Genomic DNA, 27,892 nt, shown 5'->3' with positions numbered 1-27,892 from the left:
AAGCTTATCCACTTGTATTTTTGCTCATCAAGTTGATGTTGATTCTTCCGGTTGCTACGGCAAGTGTGGAAAGAGTGTTTTCGGGAATGACTTACATAAAAAAATAAGTTGCGAAATAGCATGGGTGATCAATTTTTTAATGATTGATTGGTTACTTTTCTTGAGAAAGAATTGTTTCTTTAAGTTTCCGATGATGATATTATTGATCGTTTCCGAAAAAATGAAGACTCGGCGAATGCACTTGTAATTTTTTACTTTTGTTTGTGTAATTTTCTCTTAGTCTGGAATGTATGACAATGAATATTAGACAATGTGATTTTGCGTTGTAAAATTTTCAATATTGAATATCCTTTGTCTTTTTTTGTGACATCTCGATTTTGAAATCCATACTCCGCCACTGATCACATATATCTAAGACCCATTGCCATCTCTACTCCTAAGCTTATCCATTACTTGAACCTGATTCATTATCACATCACCTTCTAATATATAATCTCCCAAAGCCAAAGAAAACAAAGTCAACCCAAGAAAATTCACATCATCTACGTACACCAAACTTAACAAACTCACGCCTAATACAAAGGCCGTATTTGATGCAATATTTTCCCCAGGCTTGTTAGAGTATGAAAGAGGTATAATTTATGAGGGTTAATCAAATTAACAATTTTTACTTTTCCTATTTGTTTTTCCTATGTAGAATTTTTTGAGAGAGCAAAAAAGGCAAAATAAAAAAAACATGTAGAAATGAAAAAACACCTATACATATAAAATACATAGTAACAAATATCACAACTTCACAAGATTCTAAATTTAACGTGATAATATAGTTTATATATTGGCAAGAAAATACTGTCACGGTTTTCATGCTGAGCACTGATTTGCCCATATCCGATATGGGCTGACAGTTGCCCATATCAGGAGTATTTTAGTAATTTCCAGGTAGAAGTTAAAAGGGGCTTGAGTTAGTAAAAGGCAGAAGAATTAGGCAACGGTTAAACAGCAGCTTCTTTAACAAGGGTCAGAACCCTCAATTTTTCTTCTTCTCCCTCTCAATCAGTGCAGCGAATCTCGAATCTACGACTTCCGGACATCTGAATCTCCTTGTTCGCAATTAAGGTATGTTGAATTTTCTTGGAAAAAGTTCGTTGATTTTGGTAATTTTTTTTTTTTGAAAATAGTTAGAGTTAGTTTAAAAATACGTTGAAAGAGATGGGATTTTGTTAAATTGTTATCAATTTTTCATGAAATCAGTTTAGAAAATGGGTTAATGTGTAGTGTATTGTGAAATTTTTGATTTTTGGGTAAAGTAATAAATTCGTATGTATGGAGTGGTTTTGTTGGTTAAATTTTGTAGTTGTTTGTGTAATTAAATAATTTCCTATGAATTGTGGGTTGTTGGCGTTGAAATTTGTGTTTTTTGTTGAATTTGAAGAATTTCGTATAAGATGTGGAAGGTATTGAATTTGAGGGGAATTTTTTTGGGAAACTTGGGTTTGTTGTAATGGTGAAGGAGGTGATGAAGGAGTGTTAGGTTTTTGTAGTTAATTGACACAATGGAGTTTGAATAATAGTAGTTGTAAATTAGGTTTGCTTTCTTTCTAATTAATTGACAAATTTCATATGAATGGAGTTGGAAGAAAAAGTGGTGTTTACATTATGTGGCAGAAAACAAAGGAATCACTTAGTAGGATAATCTACTAAATTGGAAGTAAATCATACTCAAAGCAACCACTTCCTATATTTATTCATAAAATAGTAACAAACTTGAAGCTTTGAAGATTCATCCACCATACCAAAAATGTGACATAGTAGCAATTGGTAATATTCAATCAATAAAGCAGTCACTAATCCACCTCTGTTACATTATATGAGCAAGATTACATTATATTATCATAACATTATATTATATGATCAAGATTAAGAATTTTGAAAATGTTTCTATATGATGTTGGTAGATGAATAATATTGGTAGTTGATTGGTATTGGTAGATGAATAATATAGGTAGAATAATATTGGGAGATGGATAATATTGTTAGATGGATAATATTATTAGATGCTGGTAGATGGATTTAGTATATTGGTATTGAAAATGTTGGAATTGTATAGATATGAGTCGGCAGAATGACGAAACTTTGTCAGATGAGTACAAGTCGGAAGCAGAATGTTTGGAGCAGGTAATTTTGTAAAAGTGTTCATTAGATTAGGATGATGTATTTATTGTAAATAGAATGTAACAAAATTAATTATTATTGGAGTAGGTAGGAGGTGGATCAAAGAGGAAGAAGAATTTCAAAGGAAGTAAGAGGAAGAAGTGGTTGAAATGTGTGGCAGAAGAGGTAAGAATAATTTGTAATATATATGATTGCTTAATATAGTATGTTTTATGGTTAATTAGTATGATTGCTTAATATTGCTTAACATAATTTGTAGGTGCAATATATATGATTGTATATGTTTAATATAGTATGTTGTATTAGCAATGCATATGTAAAATTGAATAATGTATAATGGTTTAAAATGCTAAATGGGCAGGTTGGAAGCGAATGTATGAGGAGGGAATTTAAATTTACAAGAGATATGTTTAGATAAATGGTCTAAGTGAAGGTGGTGCAGTGAGACCACATGGTGAGGTTTGTAAAACGCAACTAATAAACTGCAAAGATGCGCATCCTAATGTGAATTGTAGGGTGGAGACATTAGGGAAAGTTGTTGGTGGATTTAATGCATTGAAAGTGCAGTGGGTTATGGGCATGGGTTTTTGGAGGTTTGTTGGAGTTGAAGCATAGAAGATTGCCGCGTTCGTTATGCTATTGTGATTCAACTTTGTTATGTTATGTTGTTATGTTGTTTATTTTCGCTAAGTAGATGGATCTTAATTTGTTACATTATGATTAGTAATTCAAATGTCTGTAGTATTCAACTTTCGGATTTATTAAATAATATGTTTCCCTTTTTAAATTCATTTTCAGTCTACTATACTATTACATTCGCAAGTTGATTATAAATTAACTACGAATTCATATCATTCACTTAATCTCCAATATGATTCTATTACTTGCTGATATGATTCTTTTTTAAACAGCTATAACAAAAGGCACATATAACATAAAAAGGCTATTCATGTTCACATTTATAAGTTGTAATAACTTTGGTTCCTTATGTGTGTGCATTTGTGATATGATCCGTTTACGATTTAATATGATATCCTATGGTTTTGACATAATTGGCATCATATATAATATGATTCCTTAAATCTATGATATGATATGCACATAAATACTTACTAAAACGTATATTATCGAACAGGACACTAATAGCAAGTAATAACAATTCTTATATGGTAATAGGCAATTATGTTAAACCTATAGTTACTAAAGAAAATTCATACAGTAATCGATCTATCATTCAATACTATTCAGTAATTAATAATTTGGAGTTTCAAAACGGTGATCATTCAATACTATTCAGTAAATTAATAATTTGGAGTTAAAATTGGAGAGGTTATATTTCCTAATCCTTGATTTTACAATATGATTTTAAATGTGTATGACCTGATTCATTTGATTTGTAATATGATTCATTTAAGTAGTAATATGATTTCCTATTTATATGACATGATTCGTGTAATATATAATATGATTCGTTTAATATATGATATGATCCAATAGTCATAGCTATATTAGCAAACATTACTTAACATTACTAAACATAAAGAACTAATTAGGGTTGAATTGTCCAAAACATTACCAAACATTACTAAACATTACACACATAAATAACTTATGTTCTTATATATATGATGATCTTTTATGTAAGATATGATTAACTTATGTTCTTACATATGATAATCGGTCACTAATAGATAATAATTTGCCTAAATAGGAGTTTATATATGATAGTTGGTTACTAATAGGTACTACCTTGCCTAAATAGGAGTTTATATATGATAGTCGGTCACTAATAAATAATTACTTGTCTCAATAGAAGTTCATATATGATAGTCGGTCACTAAATAAGAGTTTATATATTATAGTTGGTTACTAATAGGTACTACCTTGTCTAAATAGGAGTTTATATATGATAGTCGGTCACTAATAATTAATTATTACTTGCCCCAATAGGAGTTTATATATGATAGTAATAAGTATGTACTAACTTGCCTAAATAAGAGTTTATATATGATAGTCGGTTACTAATAGGTAATACCTTGCCTAAATAAGAGTTTATATATGATAGTCGGTCACTAATAAATAATTACTTGCCTAATTAAATAGGAGTTTATATATGGTAGTCGCTTACGAATAACAAAAATAATATGGTTTCTTATGTTCACAATTTGTGATATGATTCATTTGAGTAGTAATATGATTTCCTATGTATATGACATGATTCGTTCAATATATAATATGATTCGTTTAATATATGATATGATCCAATAGTCATAGCTACATTAGCAAACATTACTTAACATTACTAAACATAAAGAACTAATTAGGGCCGAATTTTCCAAAACATTACCAAACATTACTAAACATTATTACAAACATATAATAACTTATGTTTTTATATGATTATTCTTTTAGCAATGATATGATTAACTTATGTTCTTATATATGATAATCGGTCACTAATAAATAATAATTTGCCTAAATAAGAGTATATATGATAGTCGGTTACTAATAGGTACTACCTTGCCTAAATAGAAGTTTAGATATGATAGTCGGTCACTAATAAATAATTACTTGCCTAAATGGAGTTTATATATGGTAGTCGGTTACGAATAACAAAAATAATATGGTTCCTTATGTTCCCAATTTGTGATATGATTCATTTGAGTAGTAATATGATTTCCTATATATATGACATGATTAGTTCAATATATAATATGATTCGTTTAATATATGATATGATCCAATAGTCATACCTATATTAGCAAACATTACTTAGCATTACTAAACATAAAGAACTAATTAGGGTTGAATTGTCCAAAACATTACCAAACATTACTAAACATTACACACATTAATAACTTATGTTCTTATATATATGATGATCTTTTAGTAATGATATGATTAACTTATCTTCTTACATATGATAATCGGTCACTAATAGATAATAATGTCCCTAAATAGGAGTTTATATATGATAGTTGGTTACTAATAGGTACTACCTTGCCTAAATAGGAGTTTATATATGATAGTCGATCACTAAATAAGAGTTTATATATGATAGTTGGTTACTAATAGGTACTACCTTGTCTAAATAGGAGTTTATATATGACAGTCGGTCACTAATAAGTCATTACTTGCCTTAATAGAAGTTTATATATGATAGTCGGTCACTAATAAGTATGTACTAACTTGCCTAAATAAGAGTTTATATATGATAGTCGGTTACTAATAGGTAATACCTTGCCTAAATAAGAGTTTATATATGATAGTCGGTCACTAATAAATAATTACTTGCCTAATTAAATAGGAGTTTATATATGGTAGTCGCTTACGAATAACAAAAATAATATGGTTCCTTATGTTCACAATTTGTGATATGATTCATTTGAGTAGTAATATGATTTCCTATGTATATGACATGATTCGTTAAGTATATAATATGATTCGTTTAATATATGATATGATCCAATAGTCATAGCCATATTACCAAACATTACTTAACATTACTAAACATAAAGAACTAATTAGGGTCGAATTTTCCAAAATATTACCAAACATTACTAAACATTACACACATATAATAACTTATGTTCTTATATGATTATTCTTTTAGTAATTATAAGATTCACTTATGTTCTTACACATGATAATCGGTCACTAATAAATAAGAATTTGCCTAAATAGGAGTTTATATATGATAGTGGGTTACTAATAGGTACTACCTTGACTAAATAGGAGTTTATATATGATAGTGGGTCACTAATAGGTATTACCTTGCCTAAATAGGAGTTTATATATGATAGCCGGTCACTAATAAATAATTACTTGCCTAACTAGGAGTTTATATATGTTAGTCGGTGACGAATAACAAAAATAATATAGTTCCTTATGTTCACAATTTGTGATATGATTCATTTGAGTAGTGATATGATTTCTTATTTATATGACATGATTCGTTCAATATATATTATGATTCGTTTAATATATGATATGATCCAATAGTCATAGCTACATTAGCAAACATTACTTAACATTAGTAAACATAAAGAACTAATTAGGGCCGAATTTTCCAAAACATTACCAAACATTACTAAACATTACACACATATAATAACTTATGTTTTTATATGATTATTCTTTTAGCAATGATATGATTAACTTATGTTTTTACATATGATAATTGGTCACTAATAAATAATAATTTGCCTAAATAAGAGTATATATGATTGTCGGTTACTAATAGGTACTACCTTGCCGATATAGAAGTTTATATATGATAGTCGGTCACTAATAAATAATTACTTGCCTAAATAGGAGTTTATATATGGTAGTCGGTTACGAATAACAAAAATAATATGGTTCCTTATGTTCACAATTTGTGATATGATTCATTTGAGTAGTAATATGATTTCCTATATATATGACATGATTCGTTCAATATATAATATGATTCGTTTAATATATGATATGATCCAATAGTCATAGCTATATTAGCAAACAGTACTTAACATTACTAAACTAAAGAATAATTAGGGCCGAATTTTCCAAAATATTACCAAACATTACTAAATTATATTCACACATATAATAAGTTATGTTCTTATATGATTATTCTTTTAGTATTGATATGATTAACTTATGTTCTTACATATGATAATCGGTCACTAATAAATTATAATTTGCCTAAATAGGAGTTTATATATGATAGTTGGTTACTAATAGGTACTACCATGTCTAAATAGGAGTTTATATATGATAGTCGGTCACTAATAAGTCATTACTAACTTGCCTAAATAAGAGTTTATATATGATAATTGGTTATAATAGGTAGTACCTTGCCTAAATAGGAGTTTATATATGATAGTCGGTCACTAATAAATAATTACTTGCCTAATTAAATAGGAGTTTTTATATGGTAGTCGGTTACGAATAATAAAAATAATATGGTTCTTTATGTTCACAATTTGTGATATGATTCATTTGAGTAGTAATATCATTTCCTATGTATATGACATGATTCGTTCAATATATAATATGATTCGTTTAATATATGATATGATCTAATAGTCATAGCTATCTTAGCAAACATTATTTAACATTACTAAACATAAAGAACTAATTAGGGATGAATTTTCCAAAACATTACTAAACACTACACACATATAAGTCAAATGAGTTCTACCCATTACTCAAATCACTTCTTTCTACAAAACCCACATTTTATTTCTTCCTAAAAACCCATAAATTATTACCAAAAACAGAGGAAAAACAGAGCAAAAATAAAATAAAAATGGAAGCATCTTCTCCATTATCTCAACTACCCATTTCAACTCCATCACCAAACATACAAAAACTCCCAACAAAAAGAAACTTAATCACTTCATTAATGGAAGCTACAACTCTTCATTCTCCTTCTTTCAAAGAAGACACTTAGGTTCTTTCTAATCTCAAATCTTCAGAAAAAAAGCACTAAATGACCAATATTATGAGGCAGCAATTACCAATTACCATACCTAAGACCATCGGTAAGTGTCATATTAGGCAGCAAGAGATTATTGGTAGATGAATATTGGTAGAAAAAAAAGCACTAAATGACCAATCTCAACTCCCTTTTCTGGAGTTCTGCTGTTCCTCAAACCAACAAACGGGAATTATTTCCCTTGCCTTTATTAAAAATCCTGAACTTCAATTTTATTACAATTTTGCCACCGATATGGGCAACTGTCAGCCCATATCGGATATGGGCAAATACTTCCTCTTTCATGCTAGCTATAAGTTAAACATTCTAACTTAGGATATTTAGGAGGGGTAAAAAGTGTACACTCTCTTAGCTTTTTATTGTTATTTCTTTAAGGGAATATAATATACTTACTCTTAGCTTTGGGCCAGAGAACAATGACGTATTGGAGTATAATATTGTACATTTGTACTCCTATGGTGCCATTGTGTGTATATAATGCAGGTATAGCCACAGGAGTGTGCACAACCAATTCAAAGCACATTAAGCAAGAAATAAAAGGGCATTTTTTCAATTATGTTGAAACTTTTACTATTCGCCGCAATAATAGCATTCTTCAATTATCCATCAAAAACTTTAGCTCACGAACATGTCCATGGTGTACAACCATTATCGAAGATTGATATTCTGAGTACAACTCTAGCTCTTCACAAAAAGGCTTCTATTAAAGTTTCTCCTGCTTTGCTTGGTTTGAAGGTGCGTATAGAACTTTTTTTCTTCTTTTCAACGCATCCTCATAGTTCCTCCCTCCTTTTGAAACAACGTCATTTTCAAAACAAATGCAACACTTGATTTGGTTCGTAATTTTACTAACTTCATCATTTTTTATCATATTTTTTTGGAATATTTGTATCTTCGTTTTTATTATAGAGGTTTTCAAAATATATATATAGTTACTTTTGATTTATATACTTTCTAAATATAAACTTTTTATAAATATTATTTGTACAGGAAATTAATCATCAAAATGCTCAAAGTTATGTATTTAAAAACGTCCCAATATTTTAAGTATTTAGACAATGAGAAAGTATATGTATGTAAGTATATATATATATATATATATATATATATATATATAATATAATATATATATATATATATATTATATATATATATATATATATATATATATATTGGGTTCTAATGAGAATCCTCTTATGGTGAGAATCACTTAAAATGAACAAAAACTTCCTAAAATGAGCAAAAAAAGTAACAAATGAGCATAAACATAAAATGAGTAGAAAACATTAAGTTATCAAAAACGTTAAATGAACAAAAATGTAAAAGAAGAAAAACGTAAAATGAGCATAAAAAAGTTCAATGAGAAAAAAAGTAAAATGAGCAAAACGTAAAATAAGCAAAAACGTTGTAAATGAGCATAAAATTGTTAAATGAGCAAAACCATAAAATAAGTGAAACAAAAATGAGCAGAAATATTATGAAATGATCAAAATCTTCGTAAAATGAGGAAAAATGAGTGGTTCTCACGGTTCTCACCATATGAGAACCACCTTTATGGTGAGAACCACTCATTTTTCCTCATTTTACGAAGATTTTGATCATTTCATAACATTTTTGCTCATTTTTTGTTTCACTTATTTCATGGTTTTGCTGATTTAACAATTTTATGTTCATTTATCAACGTTTTTGCTCATTCTACTTTTTGCTGATTTTACTTTTTTTCTCATTGAACTTTTTTATGCTCATATTACGCTTTTCTTCTTTTACATTTTTGTTTATTTTATGTTTTTGATAACTTAATGTTTTCTACTCATTTTATGTTTCTGCTCATTGGTTACTATTTTTTGCTCATTTTAGGAATATTTTGCTCATTTTAAGTGGTTCTCACGGTTCTCACCAGAAGATGGTTCTCATTAGAACCCAACCCTATATATATATATATATATATTTCGGGCTCCCCCACTGGGAACCTCTTACTGGACCCTACTGGACGAACACCTATCGTAGCCTAGCCAACCCAGCTATAAAGGTCAACGTGATATTTACTCCCAATCACTAGTAGGTAATAGGATTCAACCCAAATACATTTGACTCTACCCAAGCGTACATGAAACCCAAATACGAGCTGCTCAAACTCGGTAAAAAAATGTACCAAGATGATTATACTTGGGAATGAATCGACTTGTAAATGGAACTTAGACTTGTCTGGCATCACCCAGAGATCCCATAATTCAAATGTGATCGACCTAGCTGATGAACAAAATCTGATCAATCACGATTTGTGCCACTGACTGTCAGAATCCTGACCTGTCTAGGTCTGATAGTTTGCCGTGCATATACCCACAACCTATTCGAGAATCTGTTTTGACTCCATTAGTTGTTATCCAGATAATCATATGAATTTAAGTCAGCTTTATCCTCTTAATGTTGTACCACTCAAGTTTTACGGTTTTCCCCTTAAGATTGATAAAATAAAGTTGTCAATAGTATTTAAACTGTTTTTAATTGTCTCATTTGCTTGCAGAATGAGGATACTGAATGGGTTACAGTGGAGCTCCAATCTCCCCATCCGTCTCCAGATGACTGGATTGGAATATTTTCCCCAGCAAATTTCAAGTACCTATTAAATCTCTCACCACTTCAGCAATATATTTTTGTTAACTTAATTGTTACAAATGTGCATTTTATATTAAACCGAATTTTATGTAATACCCCTTCTATTTCATTTTAATCTACACACTTACACTTTTCACGCATGCTAATGCAAAACTTTGAAGACATATATCTTTAGTTTTGTATTTGTAAAAATTATAAAAAGTACATTTAATAAAATACATGTTATAATGAATCTAACAAGATCCCACATGACTATATTTTCATCCGCGTATAAATTACAAATGATAGTCAAAGTGAAATTTGTGAATAGTGTAAAATATCAAAATGTGTAGATTAAAATAAAACGGAGGATGTATTATTTTGCAATTCTCATAACCATTTCTAACCACGGTAATTGTAAAAATTTCTTTTTAGTGAAAACAGGAGAGTGATGCACTTACATTACAGATTAAAAAGTTTTTAAATTTTAATGGCACATATTTATGCAACATGTAGGGGGGAGAGAATAGTTTATTCATACATTCCACATTATTCTTCCTACAATCTTTTAGCAACACAATCTATTCGCTGGTTATCTTCACACCTGGAGAAGGTTATTACTGCCTCCTAGAACATCTTGTATACAATAATTGCAAATGACCAAATGTGATGTTGTTAGATTACGTCTTCTATATCTACTTCAATATTTCTCATTGGATTGGTGGTTAAATCTCGCTCTAATTAACCTAAGACCTTAAGTTCTTGATTGCCTACTAATTTTTCTAATACATTCTTAATGATATAATACAGTTAGAAGTTAGAACATCAATCTATACTAATATATTAAAAGGTGTTCTTAACAAAGGAACGATATTACGTGACACTCTTACTTAGGTTGTAAGTTTTTTTTTTCTATACATGATTTATATATACAACAAAAAAAATAGTAAATGCATTATTATAGAATTTGATCCCACAAACTTCAAGTTCATATATTAAATTCTTAACCACTAAATTAATAATATTTGATAATATCATTTTAAAGTACAATTAGAAATTACAAGTATCCGTGACATAACTCGAAATTACAAACTAATTAAGTCGTATATATATATTAGGGGTATGAAGAAATTAGTACAACTCTTCCACATGGAACATGCCTCTTGGTAATTAGAACATAAAGACATGACAATTGACAAGTGTGATAACATGGAACTCTCAGATTTTTGTTTTGTTTTGTTGTGGAAGAGGATATAACAATCCTTACATCCAAAACCTCATGTTTCACAAGTTATGCTTCAACCTTCAAGACGACAAGTTAAAAAGTTGTTATGTGTGGATGAAAACAAAAGACATGCATGACCTCAATATATATATCTTTTTCGTTTCTTTTTAAATGCAATAAATAAATATTTTTTATCTTATAAAATATTCCATTATTGTATTTAAAAAGAAATTGAAGAAGTAGTTACTTTAGTGTTGAAGCCGGCCGGGGGCTGAGTTTGGTGTCATATAGGCCCTTGTTGGCAGTGGCGAAGCCAAGATTCTCAAGGTGGGGGGACAAAATCCGACGGTTGAGCATTCGGAAAAAAAAATTAAGAAAAAAGACCGTACAACACAAATTGTTTAATACTTAACTCAAATTATCGAAGATCGGGTTGTATTCCCTTAGCCTTTAACTAGAATTAGGTGAATGTGAATCACTCTACAATTCCTATTAAATTGATAAACATTAATCAATTACATATCAAAGTAATCAAACCAAACTATTCAATATTTCAATTATAAATCAACTCATATGGTCATATTTACAATTTCCTAATTAGAAATTCGAAATTGCAAACTAACAGTTTCCTAAATCATGAGTTCATGACCAATTTCAAACCAACAACAAATCAATCAACAACCATAAATCCACAATCACAAATTCACATTTCACAAGTATCACAATTCACATTTTCACAACCAAACAATATATATATATATTACCTTAAAAAAACTAAAACTTAGCCACTTAGGGTTTAGAAATTAGAAAAAGCAACTTACTGAATGACTGACGACTGATTGGGCGTCGCCACGTCGGGTTCGAGACTTTGGAGGTCGGCAATTGGCGATTTGGCCGTGGGCGGTAGCGTAGCGGCGTCGCTTCGTGGCTTCGTCTCTGATACCTTCGTTCGTTCGAACTTCGAAGATGAAGGTTGAGTACTTGAGGTTCGTTCGAAGTTCGTGAGTGGTGACTTCGTTCCTCTTTCTCTTCCTTTTTTTTTGTTTCAAGCGTGTTTTTTCAAAAGCTTCACGCATCTCTCAGTCTCTCAGAGTCCCCAGCGTTTATTTTTTTCTTTTTTTTGTTTTTTTTTAAATAGTATAATTTTTTTTTAAAAAAAGTGGGGGGACATCTGTCCCTATGTCCCCTCTGATGGCTCCGCCACTGCTTGTTTGTACAAAGTCAATTCGTTAACTTTGCAAACAAACGACAACATTAAAAGCACCATTAACAAATAACAATGATGAGAAAAAACAATCATCCTACTCTAACTTTTTCTTTCTAAAAATTGTCATTCTGTAATCTTTCCAACTATTCTCCTTCACAATAGAAAAAAGAAAAGATCATCCCAACTAATTTAATTTTTCTCTTTCCTACTTTTTTCCTCATTTAATTTTCTTACGGAAATCGAACGGGCGAACAAAGGGGATAAAATCCCCCCTGTATCCTATTCAACTATTTGTCTCTCTCATCACCCAATCATCATTATCCAAAATATTTATTATTTATTTTGTAATAATAATATGATATATCCATTGATTATTGATATTAATTCTTAATGAAATAAATGACTAAATTTGATACACAATGAGATTTTTTTAATATTTAATTTATTTTTTTGAAATGTGAATATGAAAAATATTCCATACCCCTCCGTTTCTTTTTAATTTACTCATTTCATTTTAGGGGAGAATCAAGGAGGAATGCAGTCCAAAAAGTAAGAGAAAAACTTAAAAAGTGGAGAGAGAAACTGAAAAGTGAGAAAGATAACCTATAAAGTAGGTTAAAAAATTAAAAATTGGATGATATGGGTGAAAAAAAGAATAAAGTAGATATATAAAAAAATAGAGGGAATATAAAATTTGGCTGAGAATGAACAGGGGGTAGATTAAAAAAACTTAAAATATTAGAAGAAGAGTAGGGAATATAAAATAATTAAGGAAAACTAAAGGAAATTAGTAAGGGCATGTCCTCGCTCCCCAGCTTATTTTCAGTTAAGTTCAGTTCAGTTCAGCTCCAATAAGTTCAGTTCAGTTCAGTTCAATTCAGCTCCAATAAGTTCAGTTCAGATCAGTTCAGTTCAGTTCAGTTCAGTTTAGTTCAGCTCCATTCTTTTATAATTATTTTGTTAAATATTATTATTATGTTGGTATAATGTATTTTACTAATTACTCTTATTATTATTGTTATTATTTATTATTATTATTATTATTATTATTATTATTATTATTATCATTATTATTATGATTATTATTATTATTTAAATATATATCATTACTATTAAGTATTATTAGTATTATTATTATTATTATTGTTGTTGTTGTTTCTATATTTTATTTTGTTTATTATATCTTTACTCATTATTATTACTATTATTATTAGGAGGAACATGATTTAGGTCAAAGCACAAATAAACCCACTTTTCTTAGCCCATAAACCAATCAAATCGCGTCAAGACGGTTTATGATGTAATTTTTGCGGTCCAACCCAATCATTATTTTTATTACTAAATATTTTTATATTATTAAATCTAATTATTAAAATAGTATATTAATTTACTTCTTAGATATAATTGTTATTATATATCATCATCAAGTATTAATATATTAATACAAATAATATAAAATAATTATTATTAATTATTATTATTATTATTATTAATTTATGATTATTAATATTTTTATTTATAATTATCATTTAAAAATATCCAAAATACTATTATTATTATTATTATTATTATTATTATTATTATTATTCTTATTATTATTCATTATTATTACTTATCTTTATAATTATTATTTAATATTCATATTATTCTTTTTTAAAATATTATTTATATATTTATTACATCCAGTTTATTTTATTTCAATTCAGTTCAGTTCAGTTCAGTTCAGCTCTGATAAGTTCAGTTCAGTTCAGTTCAGTGCAGTTCAGTTCAGCTCCAATAAGTTCAGTTCAGTTCAGCTGTTTTATGCCGAAAAGAACAGGCCCTAAAAGAGCAAAAAAAAATGTTAAAGAATTACAAAATGGGCTCCTACTTGTAGAGTTCGGAAAAAGAAAGCCATTAAATTTTATTTTTTCTTTTTTTTCGCTGTGTATCTTTTGAAATATGACCATTACAATATTGGTCAAAATATATTTCTTTCTGACAAATTTGGCAAAATGCGAGAATTTAGTGGCCTTGACAAACGCAGCAGCTTTTTCATTTATTTTTTGTCTGTTCTTAATCTCAAACAACGCATTTTTGCTTTAGTGTAGCTGAAAATATAGTGAAGTGATTTTTTCTTACCAACTTTTTTATAAAAAATAAATTGAAAAAAAGTGCTACAACAATACAAGGACAAAATTTTATTTTTGATTATTGGAAATAAAAGTGGATTTATGTTCTCTTTTTTTTTCTAAATACTACACCACTACTAAGTACTAATCACTCCATGTTTTAAGAAAATTGGCAAAATGTAATCCCACCTTTTTGATAGCACAATCTAGTACTACAAACATTTTAGCATATTTCTTAGACCTTAAATGCTCTGTGTATCATGACGACCTTTTACATGAACATGACAGTGCGTCTGCAACTTGTGAAGAAGTTGGAAACACAAGAGTTCAACAACCATTTATTTGCACTGCACCCATTAAGGTACGATCGTATATTTAACTAGAAATAGTATTTTGAGAGATTATATTAGGGTTATTTTTCGAGAGAAAAGAGATTAGCAAGGTAGGATTTAAGAAGGCATGGTTTTTAACATTATATTGTTATTATTGCAATTATTATAAAATTTCAGTACCAGTATGCAAATTACTCCAATTCGGATTATACAAAAACTGGAAGATCCACATTGAAGTTTCAACTTATCAATCAACGAGCTGATTTCTCCTTTGCACTATTTTCTGGTGGATTATCTTCTGTGAGTTTTTCTCATTTACAAATGCTCAAAATATTAATTAGTAATATTGTTATTGTTACAATCTATTAACCTATCATATTATATATTATATGTTTGCTGAATATGTTGTAGCCAAAGCTAGTTGCACTTTCAAACACCATATCATTTGCAAATCCTAAAGCACCAGTCTATCCACGTCTTGCTCTTGGGGAGACATGGGATGTGGTATGTTTAAATCTCTTTATTGCTATAATGAAAAAATCAGTGATATATTTTAAGAGTCTTAATTTGGTTACTTAGTCTAAGGAAGTTTTGACACTTTTTTCCCCTTGTGACTTTTTAGATGACAGTAACATGGACAAGCGGCTACGATATAGATGAAGCAGTCCCTTTTGTTGAGTGGGGTCTTCCTGGTGCTGCTACCATGCGATCACCTGCAGGAACATTGACATTTACTCGCAACCAAATGTGTGGTATGCTTTCATGAAAAACTCCTAATTTATAATTGTGATATGTAAATATCATAATTATATTTTTCTGTCATTTTTTCCAAACTTTTCTATGATTTTTTTTTTCAAAATATTCTTTGTTTTTTTTTTTGCGCTTTTTATTAAATCAATCGATTTCGTCATGGTTACTAGAGAAGTAATTTGATCGATGTGCAACAATTTGCATATCATATTGATGTACTATTAATGGTGTGTTTTCTTAATCTTAATTAAAAAAAAAATCTGATTTAATAAGTTCAAATAACCTTATAATAAAATGAACACCATTAAGTTCGGGTAATGATAAATGTATTTGACAATCATGTAGCTGCACCTGCACGGACTGTTGGTTGGCGTGATCCTGGATTTATACACACTAGCTTCTTAAAGGATTTGTGGCCCAATACCGTGTACGTATGCTACATATTGAGATGATAATCATAATCTCGATTTTTATCGCTACCACAAAATTTTGATGGCATTGGTTGTTTTCCAGATATTCATATAGGATGGGTCATATATTATCAAACGGTTCATATATTTGGAGCAAGATGTATAAATTTAAGTCAGCTCCATTTCCAGGACAAAGCTCCTTACAACGTGTTGTTATTTTTGGTGACATGGGCAAGGTACTGTAAAACTTATACCATTCTATTTTTTCGCGTTTCTCATTTCTTTGCACTTTAACTCATGATATGATTGCACATTTGCACTAAAAGTTGGGACTTCATTGTATCTAGTTCATGACATAGCCGGCCAGGTCATAACAATTATGTACAAAAGGAAATGAAATAGAATTTCATTTTGGAAATAGTATAAAAAAATGTGGCAGTAGTGTGGCACATTAAGCAGTTAATTTATCGGTCTTTAGTCCATTTTACTTTTAGAGAGAAGACTCATCTAATATGACCTGCCATTACTTAGGAATGGAGGGAGCATAGTGTTTTGAATCTTATTAACGATCAAAACTAGTAACAAAAAGCGAAAATATTGTTTTATATTAAGGGCCCGTTCAGCATCATAATAGGTTTCCAGTTTTTGGTTTTATGAATATAAAAGTCATATGATATAAGAGGGATAGTAAACTTAAAATTAGACATACTTATATCAAACATGTCAATTTTGAAAAATGATAACTAAAAAAAACTAAAAACTACTTTTTGTGGTTTCCATAATTTTGTTTTTGGTTTTCAAAAAAACTGAAAACTGAAAACAAAAAACGATAAAGAACGAGTCCTAATATATTAAATTAATTAATATATGTATGATATAAAATTTGATCTCATGATTGCAAGTTTTTTATATACTTTCTTCGTTCTGTTTTAAATGAAACATTGGGTGAAATGACACTATTAATTGATCAATTTTAACTCCATTTGTCGCCATTATATAAAGAAAAACATACTCAAGTGGGATCTTGTTAGATTCGTCCCGATACATACTATCAAATTATAACTTTTTTATATTTTTTTCGCGTGCATAACTAAAAATATTAATGATTAAAGAAGCATGTTGCATAGCGTGAAAGAGGAAACGTTTCATTTAAAACAGAACGGGGGAATTCTACTAAAGTCTTAAACACTACCAAGGATGTCTTGACTAGTGGGTAAGATTGAGGTGCTGTGAACGATAGGTCACAGGTTCAAATCCCCCCTCCCCTTCATTGTACTGCCTTCATGGCTCATATGGATAAAAAAAAAAGTATTAACCACTAAAACAAGTGATATATATTCAGTATCATCTATCTAATGTAAAATATTAATAAATGCAAGGGAAAATTTCATATAAAATTTCAAAAAACTAACTTAATTTTTTTTTTCAAAAAAAAAAACTACCTTATATAACAAATTTGTTTCAACATACTATCATTCTCTCATAAATGAGATATAATCACTAATAATTGAATCCCTAAGTGAAATATATATGTTATATGTATGCCAAAGTATCATATATTCATATGCCTAAAAAAAGTTGGTTTTCCTGAAATGGAGGAAAGTAGTATATAGAGTAACGGGAGCATCATATATAATATTAAAGCAAGAAAAAATTGTCCTACGTGGCAAGACCTCAACCTTCCTTTGTTCTCCTTCACCCTCAACTTTTCAACCTAATGCTTGCTTATGCCACGTGGCATTGCTAAAAATAATTTTAACAATAATCAATTAATTTAACAATGAAGGAAATAATACCAACTACAATAACTAAAGGAATCAATCAACCAATTATCAATTAAGGAAACAAATCAAATATTATCTTTTTTTTTTAAAACGAAAATCATATATTATCTTAGCGGTCATTCTTATTATTTTCACAAAAACCAGTTATGGAATTATTTTCAAGCTAAATACCAATTTAGAGGAGAGAGAAAATATACAATGAAAAAGATGAATTGATATAACAACTTTAAGTTTTTCACTAATACAAGATACTCAAAAAGTCAAAATATGAAATTTCAAATATAAAACAAATATTAGCTAAGTACAAGCCAATGGGTGCGTTGGTATAACAACTTTAAGTTTTTCATCACACCTATCAAACTTATATAATATAATTAATTTAAAAATTACCTAATTTCAAGCCAATGGGTACATTGGTCTAATAAGTTTTTTTTTTTAATATTATTCACTTTTGGTAATGAATACCACACCATTATCATGAGATGCTAGCCCCTTCAAGAAAATATGCAAATGTAATAATAATAGTAATGCAAGTTTATTTTATTACCAAACAAGAAATAAAAAGATGATTTTGTTGAAAAAAATAAACACACCATGATTATGACTAGAGATTATATATAACAAAAACAATAACAACTCAAATATTCAATTTTTAGTCCCAAAGTGGTTTAGGTAAGCTAATATGATAATCATAAAAAAATCATATCCATGACCAATACATAATAAAAGTAGTTTTTTTAAAAAAATAAAGTTAGAGTGAGAGAGGTAAAATAAGAGTTCATCTATATATATGTTCAAGAAATTGAATTAGGTAAAAAAAAAAATGAAAACCAATATATAAGCATCTGTCTACTTTAACTAATTTTGACATAACTATGATAATATAAGTTTGGAAAATTTAGATAAAATTAAACAAATTTAGATATAATAATTAAGTGTTTTTCAGACAACTTAAAGGAGAATTAAGAAAATGTCAGACAAGATAAGTTGTTTAAAGATAAAAATCAATATTCTTCTCACTACTAAAAAGTTAAGGTCAAGAGTACATTAAAACATTAATCTATGGCAATTCTCTCTCCAATTTATTGGATATATATTAATATATTATTCTATTATTCTATTATTGCGACTAAGAAGGTTGACAACCTTAGGCTTAGAGACTAGGGTCACTCAAATATTTTCCCACATTCTTACATTCAAATGAAACAAACGATATAAGTACATACACTTATGAACTTACGCTTGATACTAATATCATTTTTAAAGAAAATTCACACACTTTGAATTTGGCCCATTCTATAAAAATTATAAAATAAAAGAGTAGGAGAGAGAGTGAAAACATGACACATGTGCTTAAATTATAAAATAAAGCTTTCTTTAATTTTTATAATAGTTTGCGAATTATTTTGCAAGTTTTATGAAATATCCCAAAAAGAAATATGTTGCGTGTATTAAGAAACTAAGAATAGTAATTATTTTTCTTCAATATAATCCAATATTCTTTAACTAATTATTCTTGCAAAAAAAAAAAAAAACTAATATAACTGTTCATAAATTTAACATCCTAAACTCAAATTATCTATGAAAGTATGAGTGAATCATGAAGTAGTTGACATTACAGAATATCAATAATTATTTCTTATATGCATGATTAAATATAGTTTCCTTGCTAAAATAGATATTTCTCACTTATTCATCATTAAAGTTAACCAGCGCCATGATTTTCTTATATAATTAATATTGTATAATACTCATTCAGTTAGATGAAATGGGGAATGATGTAAGATAAAATATATCATCAAAATTGTGGTTATTTTAGGGAACTACAAGTAAAATAATTATCTTATAATTTTATATAAAAGTAATGTTACAATTTTTAAACCATAAATCGTGTGGACGATATCAAACTGGAAAGAGAGATATCTAATGAGCATTGCGACACTAATTTAGAAGGTGAATCAACAAGATGAGTTAATTGTCAAGCTTATATGTAAAAAAAAAGGGGGGATTTATAAGTATTCAAGTTTAATTGGTTTATAATAGAGTGAAACTGCTTTGAAAAGATCAAATAAAGTTATTGAATTGGAAAAGTTGTTAATTTATTTAACTTTGTTTTGGTTTTTTTTTTTCTTTGATGTAGAAGATAATATTGAAATGTACATCTTATAAAGAACCTATAAAACACACATATATTATACAAGTAGTGGGTATTTATATTTGTTTACATTTTCTAAATTAGTCTTAATGAATATTAAAACTTTAGTTCGCTTAATATATTTGAAAATTGGTTTTAGGAAGAAATTAATGAATAAGGGTTAATTGTGGACCATTGAAGTCACTTGAGGTAGTCTTTGGGAGGTGAAAAGTAAATTGAGAAACCCTGTATTATACTCATTCCGTCAGATGGAATGGGAAATAAGGTATGATACAATATATCATCGAAATTGTGATCATTTCAAGTAGCAACGGGGAATAAGGTATTTAGGAAAAAAGTAGAGTGGGGAAACCCTGTATGATACTCATTCCACCAGATGAAATGGGGAATAAAGTATGATACAATATATCATCGAAATTGTGGTCATTTTAGGTAGCAACGCGGAATAAGGTATTTATACCCCGTATGGTACTCATTCCGTCAGATGGAACAGATTTCCTCTGAGGTTTCAAAAAAGGCAATTTTAGTTGGTCGTGTGTCAAAAGTCAAGGACAATCGTCCCTATCGCATGGTGGGTTTGTATCTCCCGAGACCAATTCTCAGTCATGGCCAATTTTATGTAGCCATTTCTAAGTCATTGGTAAAAATTGCCTAATAGTACTCCTATATCAGAAAGATAATGGGAAGTCTAATACTTTAAGGCCATTTCGAGGAAAAAATGAAGATGTAATGTAGAGAGAGTTTCCGAGACGATTGCCCCCCCCCCCCCCTGGTTACTGGGATGAAAACTAAGTTCGTGCAAATTTTCTCCCTGTTGAGGCGGTTGAGATCCTTAACCTTTACCATCTCAACCCTTAGATGATGGCTTTCTATGGGGCTACACCAAAATTGGTATGTTCTACTAAATAAGACCATCACTTTATTAATTTTTTTAAGAATTCCCATACAGTTGTTGGCGATTCTATTGTATCGGAAGTGTGGAAGAAAATCTGGAATTCCAATCTTCCTCCCAAGGTGTTGTTGGCTTTACTTATGATGATATAATTGCTTCTGACTATATTATACTTCATCCGTTCTTTTTCTACTGCGGCAATTGGGTTTTCACGCTTGCCAATGCTCAATTTTTACTATTAATATCTTTATTTACTATTTAGTAAAATTATACACATTTGATATTTTAAAAGTATATATCAAGACGAATCTAACAATACCCCACATGACTATATTTGTCTTTACATAAAAATAACAATATATAGTGAAAGGGTATGATAGTGAATGAATAGTGTAAAAATCTCATTGTTATATTAGACTACGAACGGATGAAGTAGCTTCTTAAAACATTTTGTTTTGCTCTAATTAAAAAGAAGTCTTCCAAAACATATGAATATCATGTATCTGTTAAACAACTTTATAATTAATATAAATGTGTATTTCTCTTAAACACAAAGTTTTTGATCAAGTAGACGTAAATAATCGTTTATATGTTTTCAATGTAGCGGATATGTTTATATTTTTATTGTATTAAAGTTCCCGTGCATTATGCACGGGTCCAAAATCTAGTTAACATCTAATAAGTAATAATGCCTTATCTAATGTCTCAGGCAGAACGTGATGGATCAAATGAATATGCAGATTACCAACCAGGATCATTAAACACCACAGATCAGCTCGCTAATGATATCGATAACATTGATGCCATCTTCTTGATCGGAGACATGCCATATGCCAATGGATACATTTCACAGTGGGACCAATACACCGCGCAAGTAGAGCCACTAGCATCAGCTGTGCCCTTCATGGTCGCAAGGTTTCATCTATACTTCAATAATGTGCTTTCTTTCATCCCAAATTAATAGGCCACGTTTTATAAAGTGTCATTATTAAAAGTTAAAACTCATGAGTCAATATGCCACATAAATATGTTCTAAATTACGCATTTCAACACTGCTGATATAATATTGTCGTCGCCCACGTGTTTTTGTTTGCTTTCTTAAGACTATTAAGATCTAACATTATTTAACATAGGAAGTTAGAAATCATAGGAATTGGAATTGTTTGGTGTTATTTGGTTGACAAATTCATGGAAAGTAGAAATTCATAGGAAGTTCCACTTCCTTCAAAATGGAGGAAATTACTTACCTAGGGGGGCCTAGATAAGTGGAAATTCCTATGGAAATTTTCATTTCCCTTGAATCACCAAACAACATCTAGTAATTCCTAAGAAATACAATTACATGGGAAGATAATATTCCAAAGAATTTGCACTTCCTACATTCAACCAAACGAGAGCACTAAGTATGTGTTTGATTTGGCGACTGGCCAAATCGAGTCTGGTCGTGGTGGATGTGATGCCTATTTGTTTCAACACATATCTAACACAAAGATGTAATCATCAATTCTTTTAATAAAGTGAATATGGATATCTAATAATGTCTCAGGTTATTATATTTTTCCACATATGCTTAGAATTTATGATCAAAATTTAAGAAGTTTGTTTCCTAAGTAGAGAATTAAGAAATTTAGTGAGAAGAAAAGGGAGTAAATATGTTTAGTTTTCGATGTGGGACTAGAGAATCTTGCTTAATTTGAAACAACTATTACCACATACTAACATAAATTTCTTTTGCTATTAGCGGTAATCATGAGCGTGATTCACCAAATTCTGGATCATTCTACGACACTGATGACTCAGGAGGTGAATGCGGTGTCCCTGCGGAGACAATATTTTACGTTCCTGCAAAAAACAGAGCTAAGTTTTGGTAAGTACAAAGTTAGTAATTTCATTTGTCATTTGATGAAGAATCATCACAAAAATAAGTTTTTCCTATAATTTATTATGTGTATGGTTAGACAACAAAGAATTTGTTAGCAAACGAGAGGAAATGAGATAAGGCTCATACAACTTCAGTTACCTACATTTTCTCGCTCTCACTTTGCGAACAAATTGTTGTGTTTAGTCTTTTTCTTCTATGATCTATTTTGACAAAGAAAAAGAAACATAGCTCACAGAGTTGTTAATATGATGCAAATATAGGTACTCTGCAGACTATGGAATGTTCCATTTTTGCATAGCAGACACAGAACATGATTGGAGGGCAGGAACTGAACAATACAAATTCCTCGAGGAATGCCTTGCATCGGCAAATAGGCACAAACAACCTTGGCTAATTTTTGCAGGTCATAGACCACTAGGCTACTCCTCTAATTCATGGTTTGGCCTAGAAGGGTCTTTTGAAGAGCCAATGGGAAGGGATGACCTTCAAAAGTTGTGGCAAAAGTACAAAGTTGATATTGCATTTTGGGGTCATGTTCATAATTATGAAAGAGTGTGCCCTATATACCAGGTATTACTATAATCACATGCACTTCATAATCTCAAATACAAAATTATACTATACATCTGTTTCTTTGTATTAGATGCAACATTTTTAATTTCTACGTTTATATTATGCTCATATTGAAAGTGATAACTTTGATTGAGTTTTTTTTTTTTGACAAATGTAGTATATAAAACAATTTATTGTGTACTAAAATAAAGTTTTTTAAAAAAAGGTTTCACGTTAGTCTTAACGTGAGACCTGACCAGCCCAATAGATATATATGGTTAGAAAATGGACCGCATCTCAAAAATTCTCACGATAATATTTTGACAAATTAGTTAATATTTTTGGCGAATTAGTTAAATAATTTAGCACAATAGTTTAGAGCTGGTAATAATCTTTATGTAGACTTCTAATTTTTTTAGTTAACATATTCAATACATTAGTTAGTGTTGTTCTATACTTAGTTAAGATTAATTAAGCATTATTTTGATTTCTAATATAAAAGAAAAAAAACTTTTTTACAAATCTAAAACGTCAAATACAAAAGGGTTCGGGTTTAGGATTTAGGGTTTAGAGTTTAGGATTTAGGGTTTAGGGTTTAGGGTTCAAAAACTTGAAAAAATAACTTAAAACAACCTAGCATTTGGAGTAATTATTGTACCAACTTCAGTTTGGTTCTTGAAATTTATTTTTTTAGTTTTTTCAAAATGACTTTTCTTTCTTGCACTTCCTCTATATGTTTTTGAACCATACGGGTATAAAATAACCAATGTAGTTGTACTTGATGAGCATCGTTCTTCTACGATTGATTTTGTAGTTAAGACTTTGTTTATAATTGCAGTAGTATTTCCGTAGACTTCTTGGAGTGTCTTTCTTGCATCTTTATTATCTTGACTTTTGAAAATGAGATTGTGGAACTAATTTTCTCGCGGTTTCTCGTCATGGGGTTACATTGGTTTATCTATTCAAATTCTCTTTTCCACACTTTCCTTTTTACATTTCTAATCCACCTTTTGCACATATACTTATGTAGTATTTTTGTGATTGAAGGCATGCGCATGATTCTCAAGGCATGAAAATACAACAACCTTAACAGCATATAACTATTACTGTATATTATTTAAATATTACGAATAAATTAATAACTAATAATATTTAGATATTAGTTATGTTTTTCAAATAAAAAGTTGAACTTTCAAATGCAAAAGTTAAGTTTTCGGTACCAAAAGTGATATGATCTATTACTTCAAAGTTTTTGCAAGTGAAAGTTATCATCTAACAATGGGCATTATATATTACCCTTTGTGATGAATATGTGTCAAACTCTTCTTTCACTTCAAATATGATAAACTTCTTATCAGATGAAAAAATATAAACAAAGTAAGTGTATGTGGATATTGTCATTGCAAACTCGTGCTCAAATATTTTACTTACATCCAATTAAACATCCAATGAAGGTTGTATGCATAGAATGGATGGGGAAAACAATACAGGTTTTAGGGCGTCTCGATGGATTAGAGAAGAAAGAGAGAATGTTTATGTGTGATGCTGAAATTAGGGTCTTATATGATATAACTAATATATAACTCCAGCGCTTAACTAATATACTCCAGCGCTTAACTAATAATATATTTCAGCGCTTAACTATTCAACCAGAAGCAATTTAAGGCTAACATAACTAATAAGTGCAAGCTTAAGCGCTTAACTAATTCTAATGCTGGTTTGATGCACGTGTGTGATGTCAGCATGACATCAGCAGTCTCACGTTAACACTAACGTGAGACCGTCTTTTTCCAAAAACGGACTCGTGTACTAATTAAGATGGTGCTGAATTTATGTCAAAGTGTATCAACAAAATTTAACTTTTTATAATTTTCATGAATAGAAAATTATAGGTAGTAATTGTCAACTATGTAGATCGATTAATTTGGAAGCCAAAGGGTTTATGTCACATAATTTTTGTTATATTATTATGAGTTTCTTATTTATTTAAGTAAAACTATGTTATTAATTAGGATTGATTTTTACAGATTTTTGATATCCCTCTAAATTAAATACATGAAGTTTACTCCAACTAAAATTGATTTTTCTTAACTAAAAGTACTTTTACTAAAAAAAAAAAAGAAAATGATTATGGTGCATTTTCTTCGCTTAAATTTTGTTGAATAACTTTTTAATATATATCAAAACTTATTTTTCACTTAATTCTCCTTATTCGTATTTTTTTGAAGGTCAGGGAAGATACCCTTATTAAAAATATCACAATACGAAATTCGTGTGTTTGATAACATTGAATAGACATTGTAAATTAGTCACGCACTCCCTCAGTTTTATTTAGTTCTTGCATTTTGATATATTACACTAATCACAAATTTCACTTTGACCACCGTTTGTGATCTATACGTGAATAAAAATATAGTCATGTGGAATCATGTTATATTCGTCTTTACTCCATCTATTTTATATCATTCTCACATTCCTGTGCGCATTTCAAAGTGCACGTCTTTAAACTCAAATATCTATCATTATATATTAATAAAAATTATAGCAGTTGAATATAAATAAAATAATACTAATTGAGACGAATCAAACAAGAACCCCACATGATTATATTTTTCTTATAAATTAAGAAATATTGACTTGATTCTCTATAAGTATGGATAGTGTCAAGATTTCAAGTGAGAAAGATTAAAAAATAGAGGTAGTCTTGAGTTTATTCATTATACACCCGGGTGTACCATGTGCCTTGCACACCCTATAGTAATTTTTGATCATTTGAAATTCTCCTTTTATGTACATTTTGCACATTTGGATGATTCCAAGTGAGCAAAGAGCAAAAAGATAGCCTTTATGATAATTATTTTTGGCAGTATATTATTAACGATCCCGCTAATGGACGCCGCGATGCGCTAGATAAGAAATATATTGTTTTACTTAATTACTCATATTTATACGAAATAATAGAATTGTATATAATTCCAATGCAAAACGTTTAATGTTTTCAAAAAGGAAAGGAAAAAATATTTAATTACAATGCAAAACATTTAATTACATTATTATATTATTCTATATAAATATGAGTAATTAAGTAGAATAATATATTTCTTATCTAACGCCCTTGGGGCGTTTGTTAGCTTTTGCCTATTATTAATATGTACTATTTATTATTTTCAAACACAAAATTAGAGTTATTAGTTTTTAAAATTTTGCATTGACGTGCGTGAAGAGTATAAGTATAATAATTATTTATAGACGGAGGGAGTATGTGTTATATACTAGTAGTAGATTGGAACTTCCAGATAGATATTGTTAATAAGTAATATATTTTGGTGTGTATGGTGCAGAATCAATGTGTGAACAAGGAGAAATCTCACTACTCAGGAGTTGTAAACGGCACAATCCATGTAGTTGCAGGAGGGGGAGGAAGTCATTTGTCACAATTTAGTACATTAAAGACAGTTTGGAGTATTTATCAAGACTATGATTTTGGTTTCACCAAGCTCACAGCATATAACCATTCTTCTTTGTTATTTGAATACAAGAAGAGCAGTGATGGAAAGGTCTATGATTCTTTTACCATCTCTAGAGATTACAAAGATGTGTTGGCTTGTGTTCACGATGGTTGTGAAGCCACCACTTGGGCAACTTAACAGAAAGGACCTTACCTTAATAAAATGGCAAACAATAAGTTTGTTAGTAGTTCTTGTTGGAAGGAGGAATAATTGTGGACTTAATGTACAAGTGGCATTAGAAGGAAAGAACTCTAGGTCTTTTCTTTATTTATTATTTAAAAGAACTCTAGATCTTTAACAACGATTGAATTGTAATTGTTATTCATTGTTTGGAACTCTTTCATTGAATTTTTTTGTGCCTATTTATTTCTCTTATTTCATTAATGTTGAGCAAATAAGGGATAAAAAATGTCAATTTGTTTTTCGTATATGAGTGTTAGGCTTGAGGGTTTTGACCAACTAAAATATGAAATAAAATCGCAAAGGTAAGGGAGAAAATAGGAAAACGAATAGAATCAAGGATTTCGAAGGCGACTTAAAACCCAAAAAACAACTTTATATTTGTTTTTGAGAGCATTTCTCATTTGTCATTGGATGTGGTATTGTGGTCGTCCACTAATATGATTAGATAAGTTCCGTTTCGTTCGAAAATCAATCAAAAAGCACAACAATTTAGAATTTTTCATTTAACAAATTAATTTTTTTTTACTTTTCATCTATATCACTAGGGGAAAAAATCGAAAGGGCTGCGCAAGTAGGGCTGCGCATTTTAAAAAAGCGCAGCCCTATTGATGAAGGGCTGCGCTTTTTAAAAAAAGCGCAGCCCTTTTGTATGAA

The 27,892-nt window shown here is 29.5% G+C and overlaps 1 protein-coding gene and 1 long non-coding RNA gene across 2 annotated transcripts; both read left to right on the top strand.

Moving 5' to 3' along the window:
- The first annotated feature begins 942 nt into the window (after positions 1-942).
- On the top strand, positions 943-2,963 carry LOC104884893 (uncharacterized). The gene is made up of 4 exons (XR_788804.3): positions 943-1,116; positions 2,108-2,175; positions 2,260-2,337; positions 2,534-2,963. It is a non-coding gene; the product is annotated as an uncharacterized LOC104884893 (long non-coding RNA).
- Positions 2,964-8,142: 5,179 nt separating this feature from the next.
- Positions 8,143-27,403, top strand: LOC104884894 (probable inactive purple acid phosphatase 27). The gene is made up of 12 exons (XM_010669597.4): positions 8,143-8,386; positions 10,176-10,267; positions 15,078-15,150; positions 15,299-15,421; positions 15,533-15,625; positions 15,744-15,873; positions 16,217-16,298; positions 16,385-16,517; positions 21,822-22,027; positions 22,854-22,979; positions 23,255-23,564; positions 26,888-27,403. The coding sequence occupies exons 1-12, from the start codon at positions 8,207-8,209 to the stop codon at positions 27,191-27,193; spliced, it is 1,854 nt and encodes a 617-aa protein (XP_010667899.1). The 5' UTR covers positions 8,143-8,206; the 3' UTR covers positions 27,194-27,403.
- The last annotated feature ends 489 nt before the right edge of the window (positions 27,404-27,892 follow it).

This window comes from Beta vulgaris, chromosome 5, assembly GCF_026745355.1.
Source record: "Beta vulgaris subsp. vulgaris cultivar EL10 chromosome 5, EL10.2, whole genome shotgun sequence".
Classification (NCBI taxonomy): domain Eukaryota; kingdom Viridiplantae; phylum Streptophyta; class Magnoliopsida; order Caryophyllales; family Amaranthaceae; genus Beta; species Beta vulgaris.
This window is presented reverse-complemented; position numbering and strand designations above follow the sequence as displayed.

Bases quoted from the DNA above. Each gene is read 5' to 3' on its own strand.
- LOC104884894 (XM_010669597.4), top strand. From the start codon at position 8,207: ATGTTGAAACTTTTACTATTCGCCGCAATAATAGCATTCTTCAATTAT. The intron at 15,874-16,216 runs GTATGCTTTCAT...ACAATCATGTAG, and splicing joins TACTCGCAACCAAATGTGTG to CTGCACCTGCACGGACTGTT. The intron at 22,028-22,853 runs GTTTCATCTATA...TTTTGCTATTAG, and splicing joins GTGCCCTTCATGGTCGCAAG to CGGTAATCATGAGCGTGATT.